The sequence below is a fragment of the Erithacus rubecula genome, assembly GCF_903797595.1.
Source record: "Erithacus rubecula genome assembly, chromosome: 9".
Classification (NCBI taxonomy): Eukaryota; Metazoa; Chordata; class Aves; order Passeriformes; family Muscicapidae; genus Erithacus; species Erithacus rubecula.
In genome coordinates this window covers 30,513,260-30,536,330 of record NC_136660.1, presented here as the reverse complement: position 1 = coordinate 30,536,330, position 23,071 = coordinate 30,513,260, and the positions used below count along the sequence as shown (strand labels likewise).

General features: G+C 40.7%; 2 protein-coding genes across 6 annotated transcripts in view; both read left to right on the top strand.

Annotated features, from left to right (window-relative positions):
• Positions 1 to 13,276, top strand: part of FGFR2 (fibroblast growth factor receptor 2) — a 79,235-nt gene extending 65,959 nt beyond the window's left edge. For all 5 annotated transcript variants that reach the window (XM_079312624.1, XM_079312623.1, XM_079312626.1 and 2 more), the window contains 7 exons: positions 269 to 379; positions 1,132 to 1,322; positions 3,742 to 3,864; positions 5,164 to 5,234; positions 6,973 to 7,110; positions 7,863 to 7,968; positions 11,515 to 13,276. In XM_079312624.1, the coding sequence (XP_079168750.1) occupies positions 269 to 379; positions 1,132 to 1,322; positions 3,742 to 3,864; positions 5,164 to 5,234; positions 6,973 to 7,110; positions 7,863 to 7,968; positions 11,515 to 11,679 (905 nt within the window). In that variant the 3' untranslated portion in view covers positions 11,680 to 13,276. The remainder of the gene's footprint in view (positions 1 to 268; positions 380 to 1,131; positions 1,323 to 3,741; positions 3,865 to 5,163; positions 5,235 to 6,972; positions 7,111 to 7,862; positions 7,969 to 11,514) is intronic.
• The window catches only part of ATE1 (arginyltransferase 1), a 233,826-nt gene that overhangs the window by 189,915 nt on the left and 20,840 nt on the right, over positions 1 to 23,071 (top strand). The gene's annotated exons all lie outside the window — the stretch shown is intronic.

The window sequence follows — 23,071 nt, the reverse complement described above, 5'->3', positions numbered from 1 at the left end:
AGGAAAGGTGGTGTTACTGGAGGCTTGATAGCTAAGGACAGCTTTTTTATGTCTGATCTCACTGTGCTGCCTCTTAAATTAACACTGAAGAGTTGGTCAGTCCACCAAAGAGGCTGAGACTATTTTATAGTAATACATAATACATGATGTGCAGTGTAAACTGGAAAACGAATCCCATTTTGAGCCACACATATTTTATACCAACTGGAGAACTGATGAAGCTCAGGCTGGCACTAAAATATATGAACTGAACCTGTGTCTTCTACAGATGATGCCACAGAAAAAGACCTGTCTGACCTGGTGTCAGAGATGGAGATGATGAAGATGATTGGGAAGCATAAAAATATCATCAATCTTCTTGGAGCCTGTACCCAGGATGGTGAGTAGAGAAAATAAAGCAAAGCAGGACTTTCCAACAGGTCTGTGAAAGTCTCATTAATCATAATTTTTCAAGAGGTTTTAAGGAAACAGTCATGCCGTGATAGGATTTTTAGGTATTTTTTCAGCTTAACAGCAATATTTTAACTTCTGTTTCTCATTAGAGTTGCAGCCTTAATATGAGAAAGGGTCCTATATCATATGAAAACTCTCTAATCCCTTGCTGTAAGGAACAAATGACCTTTTGCAGGGCCTTTACCCATGTCTGCTGTTCTGAATTGTCAGCCCTGCTTTAGGAGAACTTGCACCCCACAAATTTGAAATGAGCACTTTTACTCCTGGAACAGCTAATTACACCACATAAAGTGATGCAGGATGGCATACAACTCTGGAAATTAAACAAAAAAAAAGAAGCATTTTTTAAAAAGAAGCACTTTCCCTTTGTTGGAAATCTCAGGATATTTTTTGATTGAAAATATTTGTTTTTCAGTACATGGCGTGGTTTAAAAGGCACTAGGGCAGGGTTTAGGTATTTTAAAGCACTAATTAATCCACTGCCACTCCTGCTGTGGAGCTTGGGGCAGTCACTTCCCCACATCCAAACCTTTTATTTTCTTTTAAGGCGGCGCTTACTATTTTATCGATCCCGTTAATTTATTACGGCGCACTAAAAGCTTTTTTACATTAAAAAAAAAAAGGAGAAATTCACCCTGCTGCCTGACCTTGCTTTTCCCATGGATCTCTCCACCCCAGGCCCCTTGTATGTGATAGTGGAGTATGCTTCCAAGGGGAACCTGCGGGAGTACCTGCGGGCGCGCCGCCCGCCCGGCATGGAATACTCCTTCGACATCAACAGGGTGCCCGAGGAGCAGATGACCTTCAAGGACCTGGTGTCCTGCACCTACCAGCTGGCACGAGGCATGGAGTACCTGGCTTCCCAAAAGGTAGGTGGAACTCAGCAAATATGGTGCTTTTTTTTTTTTTTGTTTCAGTTTGGTTTTGTGGTTTGTTCGTGTTCGGGATTTGCTGGGAGCTGCTTTGTGTAATCCACAGCCCTGCAGATCAGTGGGAGAATTCTTGCACTTAAAGGTTTTTCACCTTTGTTTAGCAATATTGCTGAAATGAGCCTGGGGTGGATGATTTAAGGTCAATACTGTGCAGGATCTGCAGTTTGAAGGTAGTCACTTGGTTGCACATCACTCCACCCATGAGGCTCTGTTTGCCTTCTGTCTCCAGTCAAACCAACCAAATCCTTTCACATTGTGGTGTAAAACAAATGGATTCAGTGGCTGAAAGGACCAGAATAAAAACAGGCAGGGTTGACAAGACCCAAGACACCAGGGCAAAAAGAGTGGGCAAAAGTAAGTGGAGTGTATTAGTCACTTAAATTATGCACTTTACTTAAAACTGCTGTTTTCAGGAAAGTGAGTTTATTGAAAGAATTTATTTATCCTGTAATGCCCCCAGACACTTATTTCTAAAATCTGTCTTCAAACATTTCTTTTTAACCAGCATTTTGATTAAATTATAATTATAAAACCTTAAATTGCCCTGTATAACTAACTCTGTAAACATACTGTGGCTTAGTGGATGAGTTATCCTGGATACCCTGGGTGATGTTTGGACCCAAAGGCTAAACCAGAGCAGCAGATACCAATGATAAAGTATTTCCTGCAGGGTGTGGAGTGGGATTTATACTGATTTCCAGTCATGTCCACTCCCAAGTATGGAGCTGTTTTTAACCAAAAACCAGGGCTGAGTGTAACCCTCCATTCCTGTTGTGTGGAGTCATGATTTTATTATTATTATTTTTGCTGCACTTGTAGAGGTTGGGGAAGAGAGAAAAATCCAGGTTTAATTTTGCTTTTATTCTCTATTTTTGAAACAGTAAATCTTAGTGCAGCAGGGTGATGTGTGTGACAGCAAGGCAAAATTTCTAATGGAGAAAAGCAGGGGTATTGATTAGGTGCCACACCTCAGGATATCTCTGAGATTAAATGCAACTCCTGCCTGGCAGTGAGCCACATCCCAAGGAAACAGAGCTGATGTGAAAGGAAAACATAAATCTTTTCATCTGCCACCTCAAGAGCCAGTGTCCTCCTGAGGAGCTCTGAAGTGCTGCTGTAGGACACTCCAGAGAGCCACTGCAGCCTTTTTGTTTGCAAAAAGCACTTGATTGGTGCTGTGCTCAGCTGGACAGATGGAGAGGCATTCCCAAGGCAGAGGGAGAGCAGGGCAGCACAGAGTAGAGCTGTGCATGCCTGTGCTCCAGGTACAATATCCCACATTTCTGTTTGTGTTTCACCCATTCTTCTTCCCTTAGGGATCCATTTGCTGAGCTGGGTTAATAAGAGCTGCTCTTCCCATGGCATTCCCATCATGCATGGGCTGGGAGCAGGGCAGTGTTCTTGTTACTTCAATCCAAAAAGGGACTCACTGAGACTCCAATAAAGAAAATTGTAGAGATGTTGTTTGTTCACCTACTCTTTGATTCACAAGCAGTTGTACTTAAAAACGTTATCACATTTCCAAAGTTGGATAGATGCTTTTTAAAAGTATTTAAGTTGAAAATGAATGAATTCTCCTGCTAGGATCCAAAATACAATGTTTCTTACCATGCCTCTATTGCCACCTTGTACCAACCCTAATAAAGCTACTTGAACACAAGAATAATGCCCAGAGCAGCCAGAGTCCCCTGAGTATCAAGATAATGCTGACATGAAGGAAACATCTCTCAGGAGGTAATAGGTTTAGTTTCAGTATCAAAGCTGTCTTAAAAACAGTCAAACCCTGATTGTTTGGGGTTTTTTTTTTTAATTTTCCTTTTCATAATTGCATTTTTATAGTCTTGTGGTTGAAGTAATTATATACACCCTAGACATCCTGCTGACAATTATATTAATCTTTAAAAACAGTTGCACTGATTCAGACTGGCTGTCAGGTTTTATCTCTGGTGAGACAATATCATTTAAGAGAAGCAACACAATAAAAATGTTCATTAACATTATTTCTGATGAAACTGCAATACCTGTACCTGTGTAAAGGAGAGTGGATCACAAAGTGCTTGGCACAATTTGGGTCACCACTCAGCTTTCAGCCTTAGCAAAAATATAAGATTTAAGTAGACCAGGACTTCCTAAGACACCTCTTAGAGCCATTGTTCATCTTGGAAACACCAGCTGAGGAAGTGGATTGCATTAATTAGGAAAATCATATTTCACAGGTTTGTATTCAATGTGTGGCTTTCCCACCTGGTCACTTATCTTAGAATCTATAAAGGAGATTTAGTTATGGTATTGAAGCACTTCCTCTTTTGCAGCAGTTTATTTCAGGGCTGTTTTTTTCTTCTTTTTTTGCTTCCAGTGCATCCATCGAGACTTGGCCGCCAGAAATGTTTTGGTAACTGAAAACAACGTCATGAAAATAGCAGACTTTGGTTTAGCCAGAGACATCAACAATATAGATTATTATAAAAAGACTACTAATGTAAGTGGATGGTTTTCTAATCTCTGGAAACAAGCACTTCTTTCAGTGATTCATTTCAGGACTGTGCTTGTAAACTTAATGGGCTTCTTGTACAGCAGCCTCACTTTTCATCCCAGACAAAAGAGCAGGGATCAAGGACATGAGCATTTCTGTCTCCTCTTACAGTGATAGCTGGTTAGAAAGATAAGCAGAGAGGCTGCATATTGGAGGATTAGAAATGCTAAAATACAAGAACATTTTTTTTTCTTGTGTCCCTGATTTCAGTCACTTGTAGTAAGTGGAAATATTCCTGTTGATCCCAGCTGGTTTAGCAGCCAGCCTAGGATCTTGAAATATGCTGTACAAACAATGCCAGCAACAACCACAACAAAAATCCTCTTTACTTGTGGTGTTGTCACATTCAGCCTTTTGCCTGTGCCTTTACTTAGCTTGTTAGGGACAGGTTGTGGTGGTGGTCTCAAAGTGGAGCTAGAGACAGAGAAAACTTAGAAAACTTAGTTATACTCTCCACACCATCACTGTTCTGCTGCTTAGCCTGTACCAAATCAAGAAGATAAAACATTTGGGATGCAGCATTGATACCTGGTTTGAACTCCTTACACCTCCTCAGGGGATCTCTTAAGGTCCTGCTGAGCTGCACTTGGGTTTTGATGGGAACTCTACAGAACTCATTGAGTTCTACAGATTTTATTTGTGTAAACATGACTTCTTACTAACAATCATGTTAAGTGGCTTATTTATGAAAATCACTAAGTGATTAGTGGCATTTTAATGGTAACATCTGCCTACTTCTAAAAGCCAGAACCACCCTTTACAGCAGTGCTGGAGGGGATTGAACCTTCTTCATTTCAGACTCAGTGCAATTCCCAGGCTCTGTGTGTGCAAAGCAACAGGCAGCTCTGACTGTGAGCTTTGGGTCACTGCAAGAGGGACAGAAAAACAAAACTCTTGGGTTTAGTAATCAATTTATTTTTCCAGGCAGGCCTGTTTTTCAGAAGTTTATTAATTGTGGGCTTTTTTGTCTTTAAAGAGCCATAGCAGAATGATAGTTTTGATTTTGATCTGCTTATCCTATCATTCTCCTAGCAAGCAGTCTGGGAACTCTCAATGCTTTTAATTTTATCTTCAATGCATATATCCATTTTTATAACAGTATCTGTACTTTAGCCCATCTTCCTGTTTTCTCAGTTCAAATGTTAAAGGTAGATTATGTACTGGTTGGCATTAGCAGACAGTTCTTAGAGAAATCATCCTATAAATTGCTGCCATTTTAATTTCTCTTCCTCTCCAAACTCACAGGGACGGCTTCCAGTAAAGTGGATGGCTCCAGAAGCTCTGTTTGACAGAGTTTACACACATCAAAGTGATGTGTAAGTGGCCTGGTTTCAGTGGGGTTTTGGGAGTGGGAAGGAGGGGATTGTTTTGTTTCATGTTTATTAAAGTTTGGGGTACTTCATATATGTTTTGCCATTGTCCTTTACCTTTAAGAGTTTTCATTCTGTTTCACATATTAATAGATGGAACAGGACTTGCCCTTAGAAAGTGAGGATTTTATGGTAGACTGCTAACCAGTGCTCTGTTACTAATCTGCCCAGCTTCAAAGCACATGAAAGGTGGAGAATGCTAACCTCCTTCTGTCACTGCGGAAGTTCCCCCCTTGAACTTATTTACGGATGTGCAGCTACAAAGAGTCTATCTAATTTGCTTGCCTTTTGACATACTCTAGACTTCCTTCAGGTTTAAAAAAAAAAAATAAAAGGAGAGAGAGAAAAGAAGGAAAAAAAAAAAAAGGGAAAGTTCTTGAAAACTTTGTATAAAAATCTATGCTAAGGTTTGGTGCTATAAAACGTAGGCTGGGCGTGCTGGAAAAGTTTTCCCTGATTTTCAGAAGTGGTGCTGCTTCCCAGCAGTACTTCACATGTAATAGGAAATCATTGGACTCTGACACTTCAAAAATCTTTTAATGTGTGCACAGAGCCACTGGCTGATGCAACTGCTCAGGGTTTATTCTGCTTCCTATTACAGTTCTGTGTGCATTGTGCTTGAAGTAGACGTGTATTTCTTATGCAATACAGATGAAGATCCTGTTTTTTATTTCTCCAAGAAAAGCTGTTAACTGTAAAGGGCTGGATGCTTCCCTGCAGAGGTGCAAAAGGTTATGCAAGTCAGTGCAGGGTTAAAAAGGAAAAGAGCAGCATGGAGAAAATAAGAAGTATTTAATCTTTCTTTAACCTGGAGTTTCTAAGCTGTTCTCTTCTTAAGAAAATCATTTACTGAGGTGTTTCCTGCCATCTCTACATCATTTACAAAGAAAACTATACACACAGATTAAGGGTGGATCAAACTTATGTTTTAAAATAACATCTTGGCAAAATATTTAAGTGAATGTGAAGTAAACCACTTCACTGGCTCAGGACTGAGAGTCAGCCTGAGCTCCTCAGCAGCCAGGGAGCACAAGGATTTCAGTGCTGGGACTTGGAGTCTCTTGGCCCCATGGTGGCTTTGAAGATGGCTAAAGATAATATTATTGTAAGTTTGTGCAAACAGTTTACTGAAGTGCTGTTCTGCAGAGGAGCTGGGGAGCCAGGGCAGGCTCTGTGCTGGTGCTCACCTGGCAGAGCTGCCTGCCAGAGAACCCCAGCTTGCCAGCCAGGCAGGATGAGGCAGGAAAACTGGCTGAAAAATCATCCTCCTTTATTTCCTAGCAGAAGTTAACAACAAAGGGAAAAAAAAAAAAATAAAGAAAGGCAGGGTGACGCAAAATATTTTTGTTTTGAACAGTCTGCTTTTTCCAAAATATCCTGCCACATAATTGCACCCCAGCTGAGCTGTGAGTGCTCTGTAAGTCATTATGCTGTGAAGATGCAGTGCTGGCAGCAGCCCCTGAGTGCTCAGAGCACACCAGACAGAGGGAAAGAGGGTTTTTGGGAACTTGCTGGGGTCAGTCCCCATCCTAAATGCTGCCATGCATCTGATGCACTCCCCAGATCCCTGTCCTGTTGTGGGCAGGCAGACCTGGGCTGGTTCAAACATCTCAGGGAGGGATGGGATTCTCTGTTCCCAGCAGCCAGGCAGATCCACTAATGCAGCTCTCTCTTTGATTTCCAGCTGGTCATTTGGTGTGCTAATGTGGGAGATCTTCACCTTAGGAGGGTCACCCTACCCAGGAATCCCAGTGGAGGAACTTTTTAAGCTGCTGAAAGAAGGGCACCGGATGGACAAACCTGCCAACTGCACCAATGAGCTGTAAGGACCCTGACCTGCTGTCAGGGCTGAAGGGCACAGCTGAACTGGGTCCATGTTTAATGCCACCCCCAGCAGAATCAAACACTCTCACAAGGGCTCACCTCTAACACTGTGGGTATTTGTGAGGGTGGATATGTGTGAGGAAATGGTATGGGAAGGATTTCAGGAAATGTTTGGCAGAGGATGCTTCTTTGCACACCCTGCTGTGATCCTATTGCAGAAAGGAGAAATCATCTACAAGACAGTCTCTCTCAATATTTTTGCACCTAAATTTATTTGATTTGCTAACATGGAAATTCATACATGTTGCACATACCACTAATCAAATGTGAGGTACATCAGGCTGCTTTTGTACACAGCAAAATACATCTTGTTAACACAGCATTATCTCCTGGTGATGTGGGGAGGGTGATTTTGGGTATTTCAATACAGACCTTAATGATATTTACATTTTTTTACATTTTAATTTCTTCACAAAGACTGCAATCCTCGACATGCAAAAAATATTGGAATTTAGTACCTTTGAAGCTGCTGGGTAGCACTAAAAGGTAATTTAGTCACTGAGCAAGGGAGAGGCAGGAGCAGAAAGCCCCTGTGAGGGCAGGGATGCTGCCCAGGTTTGGGGTTCAGTGGTCCATGGGCAGAGCTGTGTGTTCTCCCTGCTTTGAAGGGCAGCACTGACTGTGCATGAAAAGGTTTGTGGGCAGGACACCTGATTTTCATTAAGCCAAGCAAATGTGTGTTTCTTCCAGCTATATGATGATGAGAGATTGCTGGCATGCTGTGCCTTCTCACAGACCCACTTTCAAACAGTTGGTGGAGGACTTGGACCGGATTCTCACTCTCACAACTAATGAGGTAGGTAAATTGTCTCTCCCCATAAGCTGCTGATCAGGAAAAATGGTTCAGGGGACAGATGGAATTTATTCAATTATGAAATCCTGCTCAAGTTCACTTTCTTGTTCTGTTTGTCATTGTCCTCTGAGGTTGCACACAGCTAAACTATTCATCCTATAAAATCCTCTGTCTCTTGCCATTATGCCTGGAATTATGTAACTGAAAGGAACCACATCTTGGAGGAGTTTGTGTTTATTTCTGGCTGCATCTCTGGCTGGTTTTGGTGTTGAGGGGCTCCTGTGGCAGGCTGAGGGGCAGTGTTTGTGTTTCAGCAGGAGTTGCACCTGAGGGAGGGGTGTGCATGAGGCTCTCATTTGCTGGCTCAGTTGGATTCCCAGCCATGCAATGTAGGTCAGAAGAGGAGAAATCGTCGATGGCAGATTTCAGATGATGTGTCTGAGAGTGAATTAGGTTCACTGAAATAGTTCTCTGTGGAGGGAGAGAGGACCCACGGGGGATGTGCAAACAGCCATCCAATTATCCAAAGGTCCTGCCTAGCACTGCTTCAGGTTGGGGTATGTGAATGCAGAAAGGTTTCATTTGAAGAGTGCTCTTTCAGAGGTCTGAGATATTATTAGTTTTAGCTAGGAACACACTGATTAGGGTATCCACACAGGAATCAGTCCTCTTATCACTGAACCACGTGCACCTTTGAGGAAAATCACAAGTGATGGAAATGTTGAGTCTTTTGGTGGCAATTTCTTTTGAGAGAAAATACTTGGTGTCCCAGAAATATTCTACAAACTTCTATTACTTCTGAGAAGTGTTTAATGGGAGAAAAAAAAATATAAAGCAGCTACACAGGAAAGTTGCAACAACTTGATTTGACCTTTTCAAAATTTGTTATTGCTTCGTTGTAAAAAAAAAAAAAAAAGCTATTTGAATCACTCTATGTGGCTCCTCAACATTATGTTCTAATATTTTAGAATTGTCAGAGAAATAAAAAATGGACCATGGAGCAACTTTGGAAAAGCCTTTTCACAATGAAGATGACAGTAGAACCTCACTAAAGAGATGGCATTTTTTATGATCATCATTTGCTGGGTAGATCTGCCTGAAAAAGATTCTTTGCCTTCAGGAGCAGCTGTAAATTTATCTGGGTTCTGTTTTTAAGGCTTACTCTTAAAAAGTGGCACCTTCAGGGCTAGCTGAGGGTGTGGCAGGAACATGCTCTCCCTATGGATTTGTGGATGTAGCTCTGTCCTGTTTCCATTTCCACCTCATCCAGTGCTGCCTGCATCCTCTCCTGCCTAATTCCTACATGATTTCACAAGATCAGTTGGAGGTGGGCTGGCTGCCACTGCAGAGTGCTGGGTGGCTTGGACTGCAGATGTGTTTGCAAATTCAAGAGGGAGGTTCTGGGCTGCAATTCCAAGCCTGGGAAGTGATACTGCTTTCTTTTTTATGCGTGTGTTTAACCGTCGAGCCTTCCCAACTCCGCGCTGCTCATAGACCTGGAATGATCTCAAAGTTAACCTGAAAAGGCCTTTAGGGTTATGTAAATTACTTTAGCCTAGATTCATAGGAAAAACGTCTGGAAAAAGCTTAGGAACACATCCAGTCCCTCTGATGGGCCTGTGGCAGGGCCCACTATACGTTTGTCATTCCTGACAGATGTTTATGTAACTTGTCCTTACAGATCTCCACTGCTGTGTTTCGGCATCGCCTCTTGACAGCCTCTTGCTTTGTTTTCCTAATCTCTAATCTTTCAACATCAGATATTGACTTTGTCCTATTTACCCTGGACACAGAAAGCAGATCATTCCACTTGTCTTTGCAGCACGTTCCATGTTCCTGAACGCTGTCGGCACTTTGGTGTCTCCTGAGAACTCCAACGTGTCCCATTTTCTCCCACAGCTTTGGAGATCTCTGGTTCTGTGTCATCTGCACACTTTTCCTGAAGTCCAGGTCCTCCAGGCTCGCTCCTGCTTATCCTCTCCCCACTCTCCCTTTCCTCCCAGAATCACACTGTTGGTCCAGGCTCAGTCTATTTTATCCAACAGCTCAGTTTGCTGGGGCAGCCAATAATTTCTTCTGCTTTTGTGCAAATAATGATTTCTGCTCAGATAGTAACATATCGCTGTTTTCCACGTTAAATCATAGCTTATTGGGTTTTTAATGTGTTTTCTTGTTGGGTTTTTTCCCCCAGTTTCTCATTGCCATGTTTCTGTGACCCACATGAGCACAAGTCACCAGGAGTAGGAGTCAGCCTCGTGGCTGTGCTGCTTTGTCAGCACCAGAAACCAACCTGGTGCTAGTTCTTATGCCCTTGGTGTGACTCTGGCTATTGACCCTGGATGAGGATCCTATTTTTCTGGATTCATATCTGAGCTACATCAGGTTTTCTGATGGGATGAGCCATGTCTGATAGCCCCTGGGAAAACCCTGTTTCTTCAAACACTGGGATCCTTTCTTCAGTCTATTTAGAAAATGTCTGATTATTTCTGCTCACATAGAGATGATTTGCTAACCCATAAATATGTACCAGGATTACCCTCATGGATTTTTCAAGAGCCTGGGCAGACACATAGTCAGTAATCAACAGATTCAAACTCCCCCTTTTTGCTCCCTATTGAATTTTCCAGCATTGTAAAACTTGCATACCACACCCTCCTTCTAAAATGGTGACCATTTTTTAACTATGAGATGGTAATGACTGAAATGACTGAATCTCTGACTTAAAAAAAGGAATGTTAGCCAAAGGACTAAATTACCCCAAAGCTAAGCACAGCAGCATAAAATACTGACTGAGGTGGAAGACTCGTCTCGTCAGTGCGATCATGACTTGTGGTTTAGCAAATGAAGAGATTGCATTTAAATGAATGCAGCTGCCTTCAGAAGTTGAAAGAGAAGGAACATTTCAAGGGGAAAAATAACTTTATTCTCTTGCCAAAACTGTTGTTTCTAGCAAAAGAGCCTTAACCCAAAACTTGGATTCAGCAGATGATATTTCCTTTTTTAATGACTGCTTTGGTCATGGCTACTCTGGGACGCACAACACACAAATATGTAGTGTAAAAAACCCAAATCGTGTGAATTTGATTTTGTTTTTCTTTCAGATCTTTTTTGCACGTATGCCACTGCATGTTGAAACACAAATTTAATATCACAGAATATAAAACAGAGATTCAAAGTGACCAAAGGAATACAAAGTTGGAAACCTCTTTCCCTCTCCAAATCACAACCATGTGCTAAAGAAAAATGGTTCTATTTAGGATGAAATTTCATTTTTATCATTGTGAGTGAAAAGCCCTCTTTTGATGTGGTTGCCATGTTTATTCCCACTGACACAGCTAATGCTGGTGATGTTGGACTTCAGAAAATACCGTGTTATTGGCTTGCTTTTCCTTTCCCTGGTGGAGCTCCTTGTTTTATGAGATATTTAGGCAGCGAGGCAGTTTTGAATGCACTCTGCTCACAGGAGCGGGCGCCCTTTCCAAAATCCGAGCAGCGGTGACGTGTGGCTCTTCTCTGGCTAAAAATTGGGTTTTGTTCCTCTTGCCACAGGAGTATCTGGACCTGAGTGGACCTCTGGAGCAGTATTCACCCAGCTACCCTGACACCAGGAGCTCGTGCTCCTCGGGGGATGACTCGGTGTTCTCTCCCGACCCGATGCCTTACGAACCTTGTCTCCCCAAGTACCAGCACATGAACGGGAGTGTGAAAACATGAAAAGGGCAACAAACCAGGCAAAAACATCACTACCTGCCATGTATGCAAAGCAAAAAGCTTTTCTCCAGGACCTTCATGTTTCTGCTTGTACATAGGAAATATGGAAAAAAGAAAAAAAAATAAAACGGGAAAAAAAAAATAAAATTGGAGGAAAGCGCTCAGAACTTACATAAAGATTCTCATCACTTGCAGCTTTCAAGTGCTCCCAAGAAAGAAGAATGTTTATGAGCTGTGTCTAGATACCCATTGCTATCAATTTTCTGGCTTCCTGTGAGCTGCAACAGACTTTGTTTGTACAATGGACCAGTTGGACTTGAGGCAAACTCTGGGTCTGCCTTTCTTGTTTATTTTGTAATATTTGGAGAAAATATATGTTGGCACACACTTACAGAGCACAAATGCAGTATATAGGTGCTGGATGTATGTAAATATATTCAAAAATATGTATAAATATATATTATATATATTTACAATGAATTATTTTTTGTATTGATTTAAAAAATGGATGTCCCAATCCACCTAGCAAATTAGTCTCTTTTTTAACAGCTATTTGCTAAATGCTGTTCTTACACAGAATTTCTTAATTTTCACCATCCAAAGGTGGAAAATACTTTGCTTTCAGGGAAAATGGTATATCATTAATTTATTAACTAATTGGTAATGTACAAAACAGTTAATCGTTTATAGGGTTGTTGTGTTTTTGTAATTTAAATGGCATTTCTATGCAGGCAGCACAGAGGACTAGTAGATATATTGCTCAAACTTTACTAGTTTTCAGATCTTTAAGAAAAGAAATATTTACAGTATATAACTAATTTGGGGGAATTAAACTTTTGATTTATTTGTGTTTAAAAACTGCCGTGTCAGATGATTATTCTTATCAAAACCAAAACCTTTAACAAGAAACTCTTTTTCTTTTAAGGTCCAAAAAGCAGAGTCATTCCACTTCCAAAAAAAAAAAAAAAAAAAAAGAAAATAAAGAGCATTTTGAAGAAGGTTCTTAGGAAAGACAAGAGTTGGTCTATAACCACAGCAGAACAGACTGCTCTAAAAGGAGCTGAGCTTCTACCCTGAGTTGCACATGCATCAAATTATCTACAGTTCTCTTGCCTCAGTTGGATAATAGGTTCCAGACCTCTTGGCCTGGATCTTTTGCCTTTATCCCTCTATTGTAACTTCAGTTAAAAAGAGAAAAGTTGTTTATAATGACAACTTGCCATAGGAGTATCAGCATCTTTTTAGGGGATTAATTCATGCTGACTCCAGTATTTCCTTCTGAACCATTCCATAACAGTAGGTGTAGCACTGGCCTCTGCTAGAATATCACTGTTGTTTGTATCTTTTTTTTTTTTTTTACAAAATCTTGTATTTTTACTTTCAGAACATTCACATTGATATGGCCATGGAATACAAATACAAATTTCACTGTTTTATGTGGTGATGTGTTTGTTTTGGTTTTGTTTGTTTTTTTAAAATAATTTTTAATTGGGTAAAATAAGTATTAAAATCTGTTAACTTTTGTACTGACAATAAAATGTTTCTACAGATATTAATGTTAAAATTACAAAATAAATGTCATGCAGCTTATTTTTCCTAATCCTTTGTGTCATACAAAATGGTTTCCTGAACATCAAGTGATGGAACACGTCCAAAAAAGCTTCCTTTAGACTTTATCATAGATCCTATATTACAAAGCAATCCTTTCAGGAATAATGCATTTGCTCCTGTCTTATAAAATGTCTACTCATGAATAGCATGGGTTATTTGAGTAAACATGTGCACAGTCTTTGGTGGAAAATGGCTTGAAGTGTTCAGAATGTAGGACCAAAGTATGTTCTCTTTTTATTTAGGCTGTATCCTTTAATTAATGAGATTTCTGATTCATTCTGGAGAGGCTGAAGGACTATTTGCATAGGAGATTTTTTTAAAAAAATCATAACAGATGGAAAGAGGGAGCATGGCAAGAATTTAAAAGTTTTCAGTTGTATTTTTTTTTTCTTTTTTTTTTAACCTTGGAAACAGAAGGAAGCCACCCCACAACAGCCTGTGCTTGAGGCAGAAATAGGAACTTTATGGACAATTTCTGCAGGTTGGGCTGGAGAGGGAGGCTGGATGTGATCACCACGTGCTGTGGAAGTGCTCCAGACACCAAACTGTTCCTTGGTTCCTTTTTGCCTCTTTCCACTGACTGAAAATCCCATGCCAACCCTAAGAAACTTTCTTAAAAGGTTCCTGTTAAACACTTGTGGTTTTCAATTAAGAATTATCTGATTGGAAAATTCCCCCTGACTTCACTGGAAACCATAATTCCCTTTCCCCACAGCCTCTATTACTATTAGCAGCAACAGTGGCTACTGTGACAGAAACCACAGTCTTGGTAATGACACATGGCTGGTTTTAGGATTTTTTTAAAGGCTCTCAGATGATCTTGAATTTTGCTCTGCTGGTATTGAAATGGATTTAAATGCATCTCTACTGCTTTGATACCTCCTTAAAATAACAGGATGAAAACATTCAGAATTGTGGTGGAAAGGTCAATTAATGTAAACTTACTTGTTGCCCTGGTTTTGTTTCAAACAGGTGATTTTTTTTCCCCTGTGTTCATTTTTTAGCTCTCAGAGAGTTAGATTTGCACCTTGGAGATATTCCACAGTTCCACAAATGTTATCTGAGATGTTATGCCGTTTTCTTAATTTTATACTGTAATCCCTGGATTAAGTTTTTATTCTTTCCTGCTATCTCAGGACTCTTCTCCACTGCCTGCTGATTGATTTCCTTCTGTGGCAACCCTGGCTCTGGAGCTGGGCACACAAGCCTCAGTTTTGGGGGGAGAAGCAGAATATCCTCTGTGTGTGGAGTTGCAAGAGAAAATAAAATCTGGCACTGAAATTTGTCCAGAGGGGAAATCTACCTTTGGATCATTCATGAGTGGAAGGGTTGAGGATTTGGGGTTGTGTCTCATTGAAAAGTTGCCACTAATAGGATCAGTAATGGAGAGAATTTATTTAGAAAGTGGATTTTTATTGGTGTGGATAATGAGAGGTGTGTTCTGTGTGCAGTCAGTTCCCTTCAGCACTTCCTTGTTCCTTGTGCCTCCTTTAGGTATTGATTTGAATCAACTCTGTGTAATATACGGGAAAATAATTTAAAAATGAGATTTGTTACAACTTGAATCCATAAACAAGTTCATATTGCCTGTTTTGGAGAGTTTCCACTTTTATACTGTAACTTAGCAAGTAGCAGGGGTGATATATATCAGATAAAAATGCAATTTTTTGCTATAATACACCAAGTAGCACAGGCTGTATGCATCAGATAAGAATATAGCTTGTTCTTTTTTTTCTGTTGATGTTATACCATCCAATATCTGGCTCATTTTGCCTTTACAAAAGTAAAGAGTTCAGCTGTGTTATGAGTTTCAAATTTGTCTGAAAACAAATAAATTGACTATTTTATTCCTGGAAACAAGATGAGCAAAGCTGTGTGTAGGAATTTTCATGTCTAGCCCTCAAGAAAAGCACCACAGAGCCCTGAGTTGAGAGAGCATCATTTTAGTGAAAGGTTCAGTGATCTCAAAGTGATAAATTAAACCAAAAAAAGGCTAATATCAGTGGTGAGTTTTAGAGATTTTTCTGTAGTCAGGGAAATCTTAAGTGTGTGTCTGTTTAGGAAAAGCAAAGAATTGTCAGAAGACAAGTCCTAGGAATTTTAATATGTTTTAGTTCTATTTACATTTTTTAAGCAGCTAAGCATACTTAAGTAAAAAAAAAAAAAAAAAAGCCAAAAAAAAAAAAAAGCCAACCAACACTTGTTTTTGAAAGGTCATCTGTCCATTCTGTAATCAGGAAGTTCTGTAGTTGCATAATTTGATCTATTAATTAGGAAAAAAACATTGATTTTTCCACAGTAAATGTAATAAATTTGTTGGCTTATTAAGGTACCTCCAACAGTTTGCTCTTGGAAGGACTGTCACTCCTGTGCCTGTGAAAATATCTGAACTTCTGCTGCCATGAGTCCTGAGTGTTACAAGCAGCTTAAATGCAACACATTATGTGGAGCAAGTCTGCCTTTTATCCCCTTTTATCAGATTTACCTGTGCACCAGCTGTTCTGTAAGGCTCCTAGAGGAGAGAGGAGATGGAGACAGTGCTGAGATAAAGCAAGGGAAGAGGTACCAGCTGCTTCAGGGCATTTCTATCTGAATTTTAGAAGCAATTTTTTCACTTTGGGACCACTTGGACACTGGGATGAAGTGGCTGGAGAGGCAGGGGAATCTTCCTGGCTGTAGATATCCAAAAACTTGCCAGGGCTGTGGATAACCTCATCTAAGGCCCTGCTTTCAACACAAGGTTGGCCAAGAGCATCTCCAGGGTCCTTTCCAGCTGAAACTTCTCTGTGATTTTGCAAATCTGTGTTGCTGGCCAAAGGTAACCCAGTTCTGCAGCAGAGTCCTGGAAAGCTGTGCTGGCACATGTGGAGGCTGTCAGTGGGATGTATTGTTCAGTAAATTCAATTTAGTGATGTATTTAACAAGAGATCCCCCTCTATTAGGGATGTTAAATGTCAGGTCCTGGCTTGTTTGTGATTATCACAGCTGGCCAAATATTGTGAGATTGGATTCCTGTGCAGTGGAAAGCAGTGTTTTGCCAGAAGCTCTCTAGAGTGTGAGTGCCCTGCAGAGGATGGACTGTTTTGCCTTGATCAGAATGACATGACCCTGTCAGAGTCAGAAGGAAATGAAGTAATTTTGTGTTGCAGCTATTTAATGGTAGATAATGGCTTTTAAAACCAAATAAGAAATGTAGTATTTAGATTTTGTCAAACCAGAACAGTTTGTTCTAAGTGACATCCAGGTACCACAAATAATTTTGCTTTTCAAATGTTTTATTCCCAGTTCAGGCTGAAGAGGAGATTTCTTTGGAGAAAACACTTTGTAACATCAAAGATGTCCAAATTGCTCAGACTGTCAACCAGTTTTTTCTGATGCTCCATCATTTGTCCCCTGGAGCCAGAGGCTGTGAGCTAGGTCAGGATATTTTGGGATGGTTTGTGAGTGACCTGGTCCCATTCCCTTGCCCAGCCCTGGGTGCTGGGAGCAGGTTGTTCTCATTGAAATAATGAATTACTAGGAAAGCTTTTCCAAAGCCCTCATTTCCAGAGAGGACTAATAATTCTCTGTGTCAGGGGAGCTGCTCCTCCCTCCTGCTGGGGCATCATGCTCTGAATTGTCAGAGAGGGTGGAGAGAACCAGCAAACAGGAGCCCTGGTGCCACTGCTGGCTGGGGAAATCTATGGCCCATTATACTGGAACCAGTGGGAAATGCAATTTATGGGGGGAAAAACATCAATACTCCAAGAACTGTTTTAAAGACATCTGAGAGAAGGTAGCCAAGGTGCAGTATATTGTCTAGACCTGTTGCCCTGGCACAACTATAACTTATTTTAAGCTTTTTCAGCAGCATGCAGGACTTTCTATCCCAAAAATTTGTTGGCACAGAGAAGCAGAAATTCCCTGCTGAGTACTGCTGTTGTAAATTCAGTAAGGGAGGGATCTGCCCTGGGAATTCTGCTTTGGGTGTGCAGGAGACCCTGGGCTGCACAGTGGGGGTGTGACACTGAAATTGGGGAAATTGGAGTTGCATCTTCTTACATGGGCCCAGAGTTTCAAGGCTGATGTGCCAAATCCTGAGTGCCAAAAGCACTTGAGAATTGTTTGCCACCACCAGGAAAACTCCTGAGGAAATCCTGGCCTGCAGTGAGAAAGCTGAAGGTTTTTCTTTCACCAATACCCCCCACTCTCACCAGTTTCCTTGAGTATATTTCACTTATTTTCAGCAAGTTTCTTTTTAAAAAGTATTTGCATTTTTCAGGACAGAGAATTGAGCAACCCCCCCCAAACATTTGGGTTTCTGCTGGGAATTGTAAGTAATAAAAATTTGCCTGTATCTTTTTTTCAAATTGGTATTTTCTCTCTCCTGTTCCTGGACAGCTGTTATAATAAATGGTGGGGCTTCTTCAGCTGATGTAATCCAAGACTTCAATCATGTCAGTGGAGTAGTAATATTTATTTAGCAACTGGTCAATGAAATACAATCTGTTGATTTGTTCTTTAGAGTTAAGTAACCCTTTTGTCATATTTTTTCACTAAAAATAGTGTATTTCTTTCTAATTATCTATGCACACTAGGTCTGCACTAGAAATTTTGTAAAGAAGTTAAAAAGCCTGTTTGCAGGTTTATAAATCAGGAGGCTAATGCTATATAAATGTTCATATCACATAATAGACATAACCATAACAGGGTACTAAAATAGTAAATAAACTGTTACTAACCAGATTAAAATGGTAAAATGGTTAAAAAGGGAAAATGTTATTATTGTGAGTTAATAATTTTGGGTTCTTTCTCCCCTTAGTGTCTGGCAATGCTTTGCTTGCCCCTCATTTGACTTTTTGCTCCATTGCTGACAACTTCTCTGGATCCTCCTCTGGCTTAATTGGGAAACATCAGGTAGATTCAGGATGGTTCCAGCCTTAAAAGCACCCCAGAATTTCATGCCTGGTGTTTGTTGTACAGCCCTAAACATGAGTGATGCCACTTGGATCCTGCAACCTCTGTTCCCTGTGTCATCTGGCTCCTCACTCCCTCCATTGGTGCTGCAATAAAAAAGGAGGAAAAATCTGCTGTGGTTTTCCTGCAGCTTTGTTTCACTCATTGCAGGCAGATGAGGAGGGAAGAGGCAGCAGCTCCTCCTTTCTCTGTGCCACATTTGTGATGCTGGAGCCTCCTGCCCCCATCCCAGCACCCTCCCCATCAGTGGTTTAGAAACCACACACCCTCAAACCCCATATTTTGTTGAGATTTCTCTGTAACCTGACTAGACAGCCATGCCCCATTAATGGGCTCCCCCTGTTTGACACACAGCAGATTTATGGCTCAGGGTTGATGAAACCCAAGGCAATTAAACACAATCCATCAGCTGGGCTGAAGGTTCCAGGTTCTGCTCACAAAATCCTTTTCAGACATTAGAGCTGGGGCTTCCAGAGGCCTGGAGTCAAAACAAAGGAGGGATGGTTGGTTTTCCAGGTTTTTCCAGGGTGTTTTCAGCCTCTCAAAATATACTCTCAAAGGTTTTAAAATAATTTTAAAAAATAATTAAGAGACAAAGGGAAGAAAAGCTTGTACGGGTTTAATTTCAATGCTGGGGTAGAAGTGGGGGTAAATCAGATGACAAAGTGGTAAGTCCCTAATTCTGTGAGGTTTCTGCAGCCTCAGTGTCTGCTTTTGCTCTGAGAGGCACAGCAGACATGAACAGCATGTTCCTTTTCAGGGGGAGCATTCCCACTTCGTTAATTAACAGCAAAGATAGGATACACACATGACAGAGTTGCCTGCTGGGTTTGTAGACCCTTGCTTAATCACCTCTGGAGTTCTTAATTTCCACTGTGTTGTTTTGTACACCAGTTGACTTCCAGGAAACTACCATCAACCAGAAGCAACTTGATTTCACTTATGTTTTCTCCCTCATTTGCTTCTTTCTTCAAAAAGGGAACCCCATCCTTATTAAAGCTCCCCAAAACCCATCTGCCAGACCCACATCACTGGTTCCCCCTTTACCTCCTAAAAAATGCATCTCACTTTTATTTTAGAACAAAAGAAACCTCACTTCCAGGTTCTCTGCAAGATGATCTTCTAAAGACAGCTACTGCAATGACTGTGTAACCTGGACATTGCACATTCTCAGCTGGATTCTGGATTTGTTTTAAATTTTCCAATTGTTAATTTTATAATGTGTCCCTCAGGTCCCTTATTAATGGACAGCTTATGGAGGAGGTCTGGGTTACTGTTTACCACAGCCCTCAATACTTTGGCATCCCTTGAGTCAAATTGAGCTCTCAGGCCTCTGCTTGCCAAGTTAAATCCTTTTAGCATTTTTATAATCTCCAAACACACGTTTCTTCATCTCTCAGGCTCTGGCTCTGCAGCTCAGTAAGCATTTGTTGTTTGAAATCAGATCATGATGAAATCGTTTAATAGTCGGTCTATGAAAATATTTTGTTTAAAAAACACTCAGAACTTAATTGGAATGAAAATACCAGCAGCTGGATTGCAGTTTGAAGTCAAAAGTCTGAGAAGCAGCTGGAGCAGCAGGATTCAGAGAGACACTTCTAATTCTTCCCCTTCCTACAGGAGCATTCCAAGGCTGCTCTGTTCTGGCAGGCAATGAAAAGCACCCACTGGTGTTCAGCCTTCTCTGACCCACATCATCTGCTGCTGGTACCTCTGCCCCTTAGCTTTGCAGAGACAGCACAAAAACATCCTGGTTTTCTTTTTTTCCAGTGCTTTATGAGGGGTTCTGATGAGCTCCATGAACTACCACAACATCCTTGTCACTGCTGGCATGTCTGAGCAATGACTTGCTCTAGAGGAGAAATTGAATTTCTTCTCACATCCCCTAATGAGACTTAAAGAAGAATATGTGTTAAAGAAATATTTTGGGTGACTTGAACAATGGAAGAGGAATTATTCCTTCAGTTGTATTGAGTCTGGCTCTGTGGTTTGTAAATTTGCTGGACAGTTTTTGTTGTGCTTTAATTATGCTTGGTTGGAGGAGTTTTTAAGGTTTAAATAGTTGGAGACCTTGGATATGCACAGTAGTGTCACTGCTATGACTTCATTGGCAAAATGCTGGAAGTTTTCAGACCAGATCTCTGTCCAACTTCCACTAGATAAAATTCCTTCCATCACAAGGGTTAATTGATAAGGGTGGAATTAAGTGTCTGGAGTAATTGCCTTCTTGGGGTAGAAGTAATCTCCATACACAGCCCAGCAGCTTCTTGTTTGTATCAGAAGAGACTGGCTTTTCAATTTGTGTTTTGTTTTAGACAAAGAGGAAAATTAATGTATAAAAAAATGTGATTTTGACATTGAGGATCTAAGAGGTATGTGCAAAATATCCCCAAATTAATGCAAACTTACTGGAGCTGCCTTTAGAGAAATTATTCTCATTGGATGAGAATCCAATTCTCATTGGATTATTCTCATTCCAAATTGCATATATAACCAACAGGATATCTGGATGCCTAAACAAATATTTTTTTTTAAAGTTACAGATATACTAATGCAAACTTGGGACAGAATGCAGTGAGAATGTCAGCAACCTCAGAAGTCTAGAAGGATCCAGTGGATGAAGCACCAGCAGCAAAAGGAACTCCAGTGAGGACTTTTGGGGCTTTAAAGAGGCATCCAAAATTATTTAGCAATGATGTCTGCAATCATCACAGTATTGACAAGCTTTTTGATATGTGGTTTTCTTTGTTTGGGGTTTTTAATAGCCTGGCATGCAAACTGAGATCAGGGAACATAAATAACAAAGTGCAGTTGCCAAACTCACTGGTTAAGGATATAAACCAGACTTCCAGCTTGAAGGTGTTGTCCTTAGTTTATCTCCTACTGAACAATCTGTTTATCCTAAGGTAATCAAAGCCATGAGGATGAGGAGAGGGAGCAAGCATGTTTTAATGCAGAAGGGGAATGATTATCTCCTGATCATACTGTGAATAATTTGCTAAAGTGTGCTCCATTTACCTATTTTGCTTATTCTTTCTCAGCAGAATAATTTCAGTGGCTCTAAGCTTCATGAATTTAACACAAAATTAATTTTACATCAGCAGGATGGGTCTGGGTTACCTGTCTGGGGCCACCTCCATGCTCATGCAGGCAGTGCTCCAGCCAAAACTGTCCCAAGGAGGGGAAAACAAATATAAACAAATCACTCCTAACCATTGGCAACAATTCTGGAGGGGTTTTTGCTTGTTTAATCCCCTTCCAAATTCTGCATTGCAAAGATGTTGTCCTGTCAGGACAACACTACAGGCAGCAGGAGTGTCTCACTGGTTTGGCAATGAGAAATCGACAGGGATTAAAAATGTGATGCAAGCTAGACCTGGTGAATAGTTGCCAAAATATTCCATGAGCATTTGCTTGGGTTTTGAAGTGAATTCACTCTGGCTTTTTTCTTCCTTCTTTGGATCTTACACACCAAGAGCATTGCAGTCATCCCTGCAACATTTCAAATAATTTGCATCAGCAGAAGTTGAATTCTGAATTTGTCACTTTTGTATTGCAGATATTTGCTCAACACTTCAAAAAGAAAGGGGAAAAGAAGAAAGATTCTGTCTGTTCACAACACCCTCTGCAGTGACCATGAGGAAAGGAATAATGCTGCCAGTTTTGCCTTGTAAATACAGCAGGAGAATCATTTTGGGGGGAAAAGAAAAAGCACAGAAAATGTGTTTGTTCCTGCCTTTTGCTGAAGGCTGCATTTCATCCACAGAGTGCTCACACCAATCCTGAGATCAGCATGATGCCAAGGGAGAGGCAGATCTCAGGTGATGGGATGGGAGTGGGAAAAGGGCACTTGGGGCTCTGCTGCAGAGTTTTTGCTGGAACTGGGGAAAGTTTCTGTTGTTTTGGGAGATGTTTGTGTGCTCAGGGTTTGTCCCCAGGCTCTCACACAGGGTGAGTGTGGGTGCTGCTGTAAGGGAATGGATGGGACACAACAACCTGGCAGCAGAGACTGGAAATCATTTCTGGGGAGACTGGATCAGTGTCAGAGAAAATGCTTCAGCACAGAGCTTAGCAGCTCTATGGACAACTGATGGAAAAAGGGCAAAAAGAGAAATATAAGAAAAGAATTCCTGCTGAGGTTTTCCTAAGGAGAGCATCCAAACTGTTTGTAATCTGCTCATGGAGTCTCTGCATTCCAGGAAGTGAAACCTGTCAAACACTTTATTGTCTCTAACATTCAATTGAGAAATCAGGTTGTTCATTCAACTCCTAAATAAGCACAAAACCTGAGAGATAAACTGGAGTTTCTGGAATCACTGACAGTCATGAGGCAGAAAGCTGAGATTCCCAACTGCAGCCTGGTCAATCTGTTTTCCTTTATCCTTCTGGAGAAGCCAGAATCCTGAATTGCTAGATTAGGTTTGCCTTTCAGACAAGAGTGATTTAAACCAAAATATTTTATCACACATATCCCAGAGCTGAGCACAAGCCCTCAATTGTGCTCTGCTGAAATTCATGTGAATGCCATCATTGTATTGATCAGTTGACTATCACTGCAGATGTTTGAGGGTTATGGATTCTTTCCTGAGATCATATTAAATCTTAAATTTGGTTTCTGAATTACCAAAGTAAATGAATAAAAGGGTATAAATGGATAACCAAGGAAGTTGCATCAGTTTACACAGCCTGAGGTTGTGAGCTGCACTTTATTTTGTGCCAACTCTGTGTTCTTACATCATTAAGCTATTCCTGTGGTGTCTGGTTGGGGCATTTGATTACAAAACAATTCTGTCATAAAAAAAAAGAAGCTGTCTTTTAATATAAATCT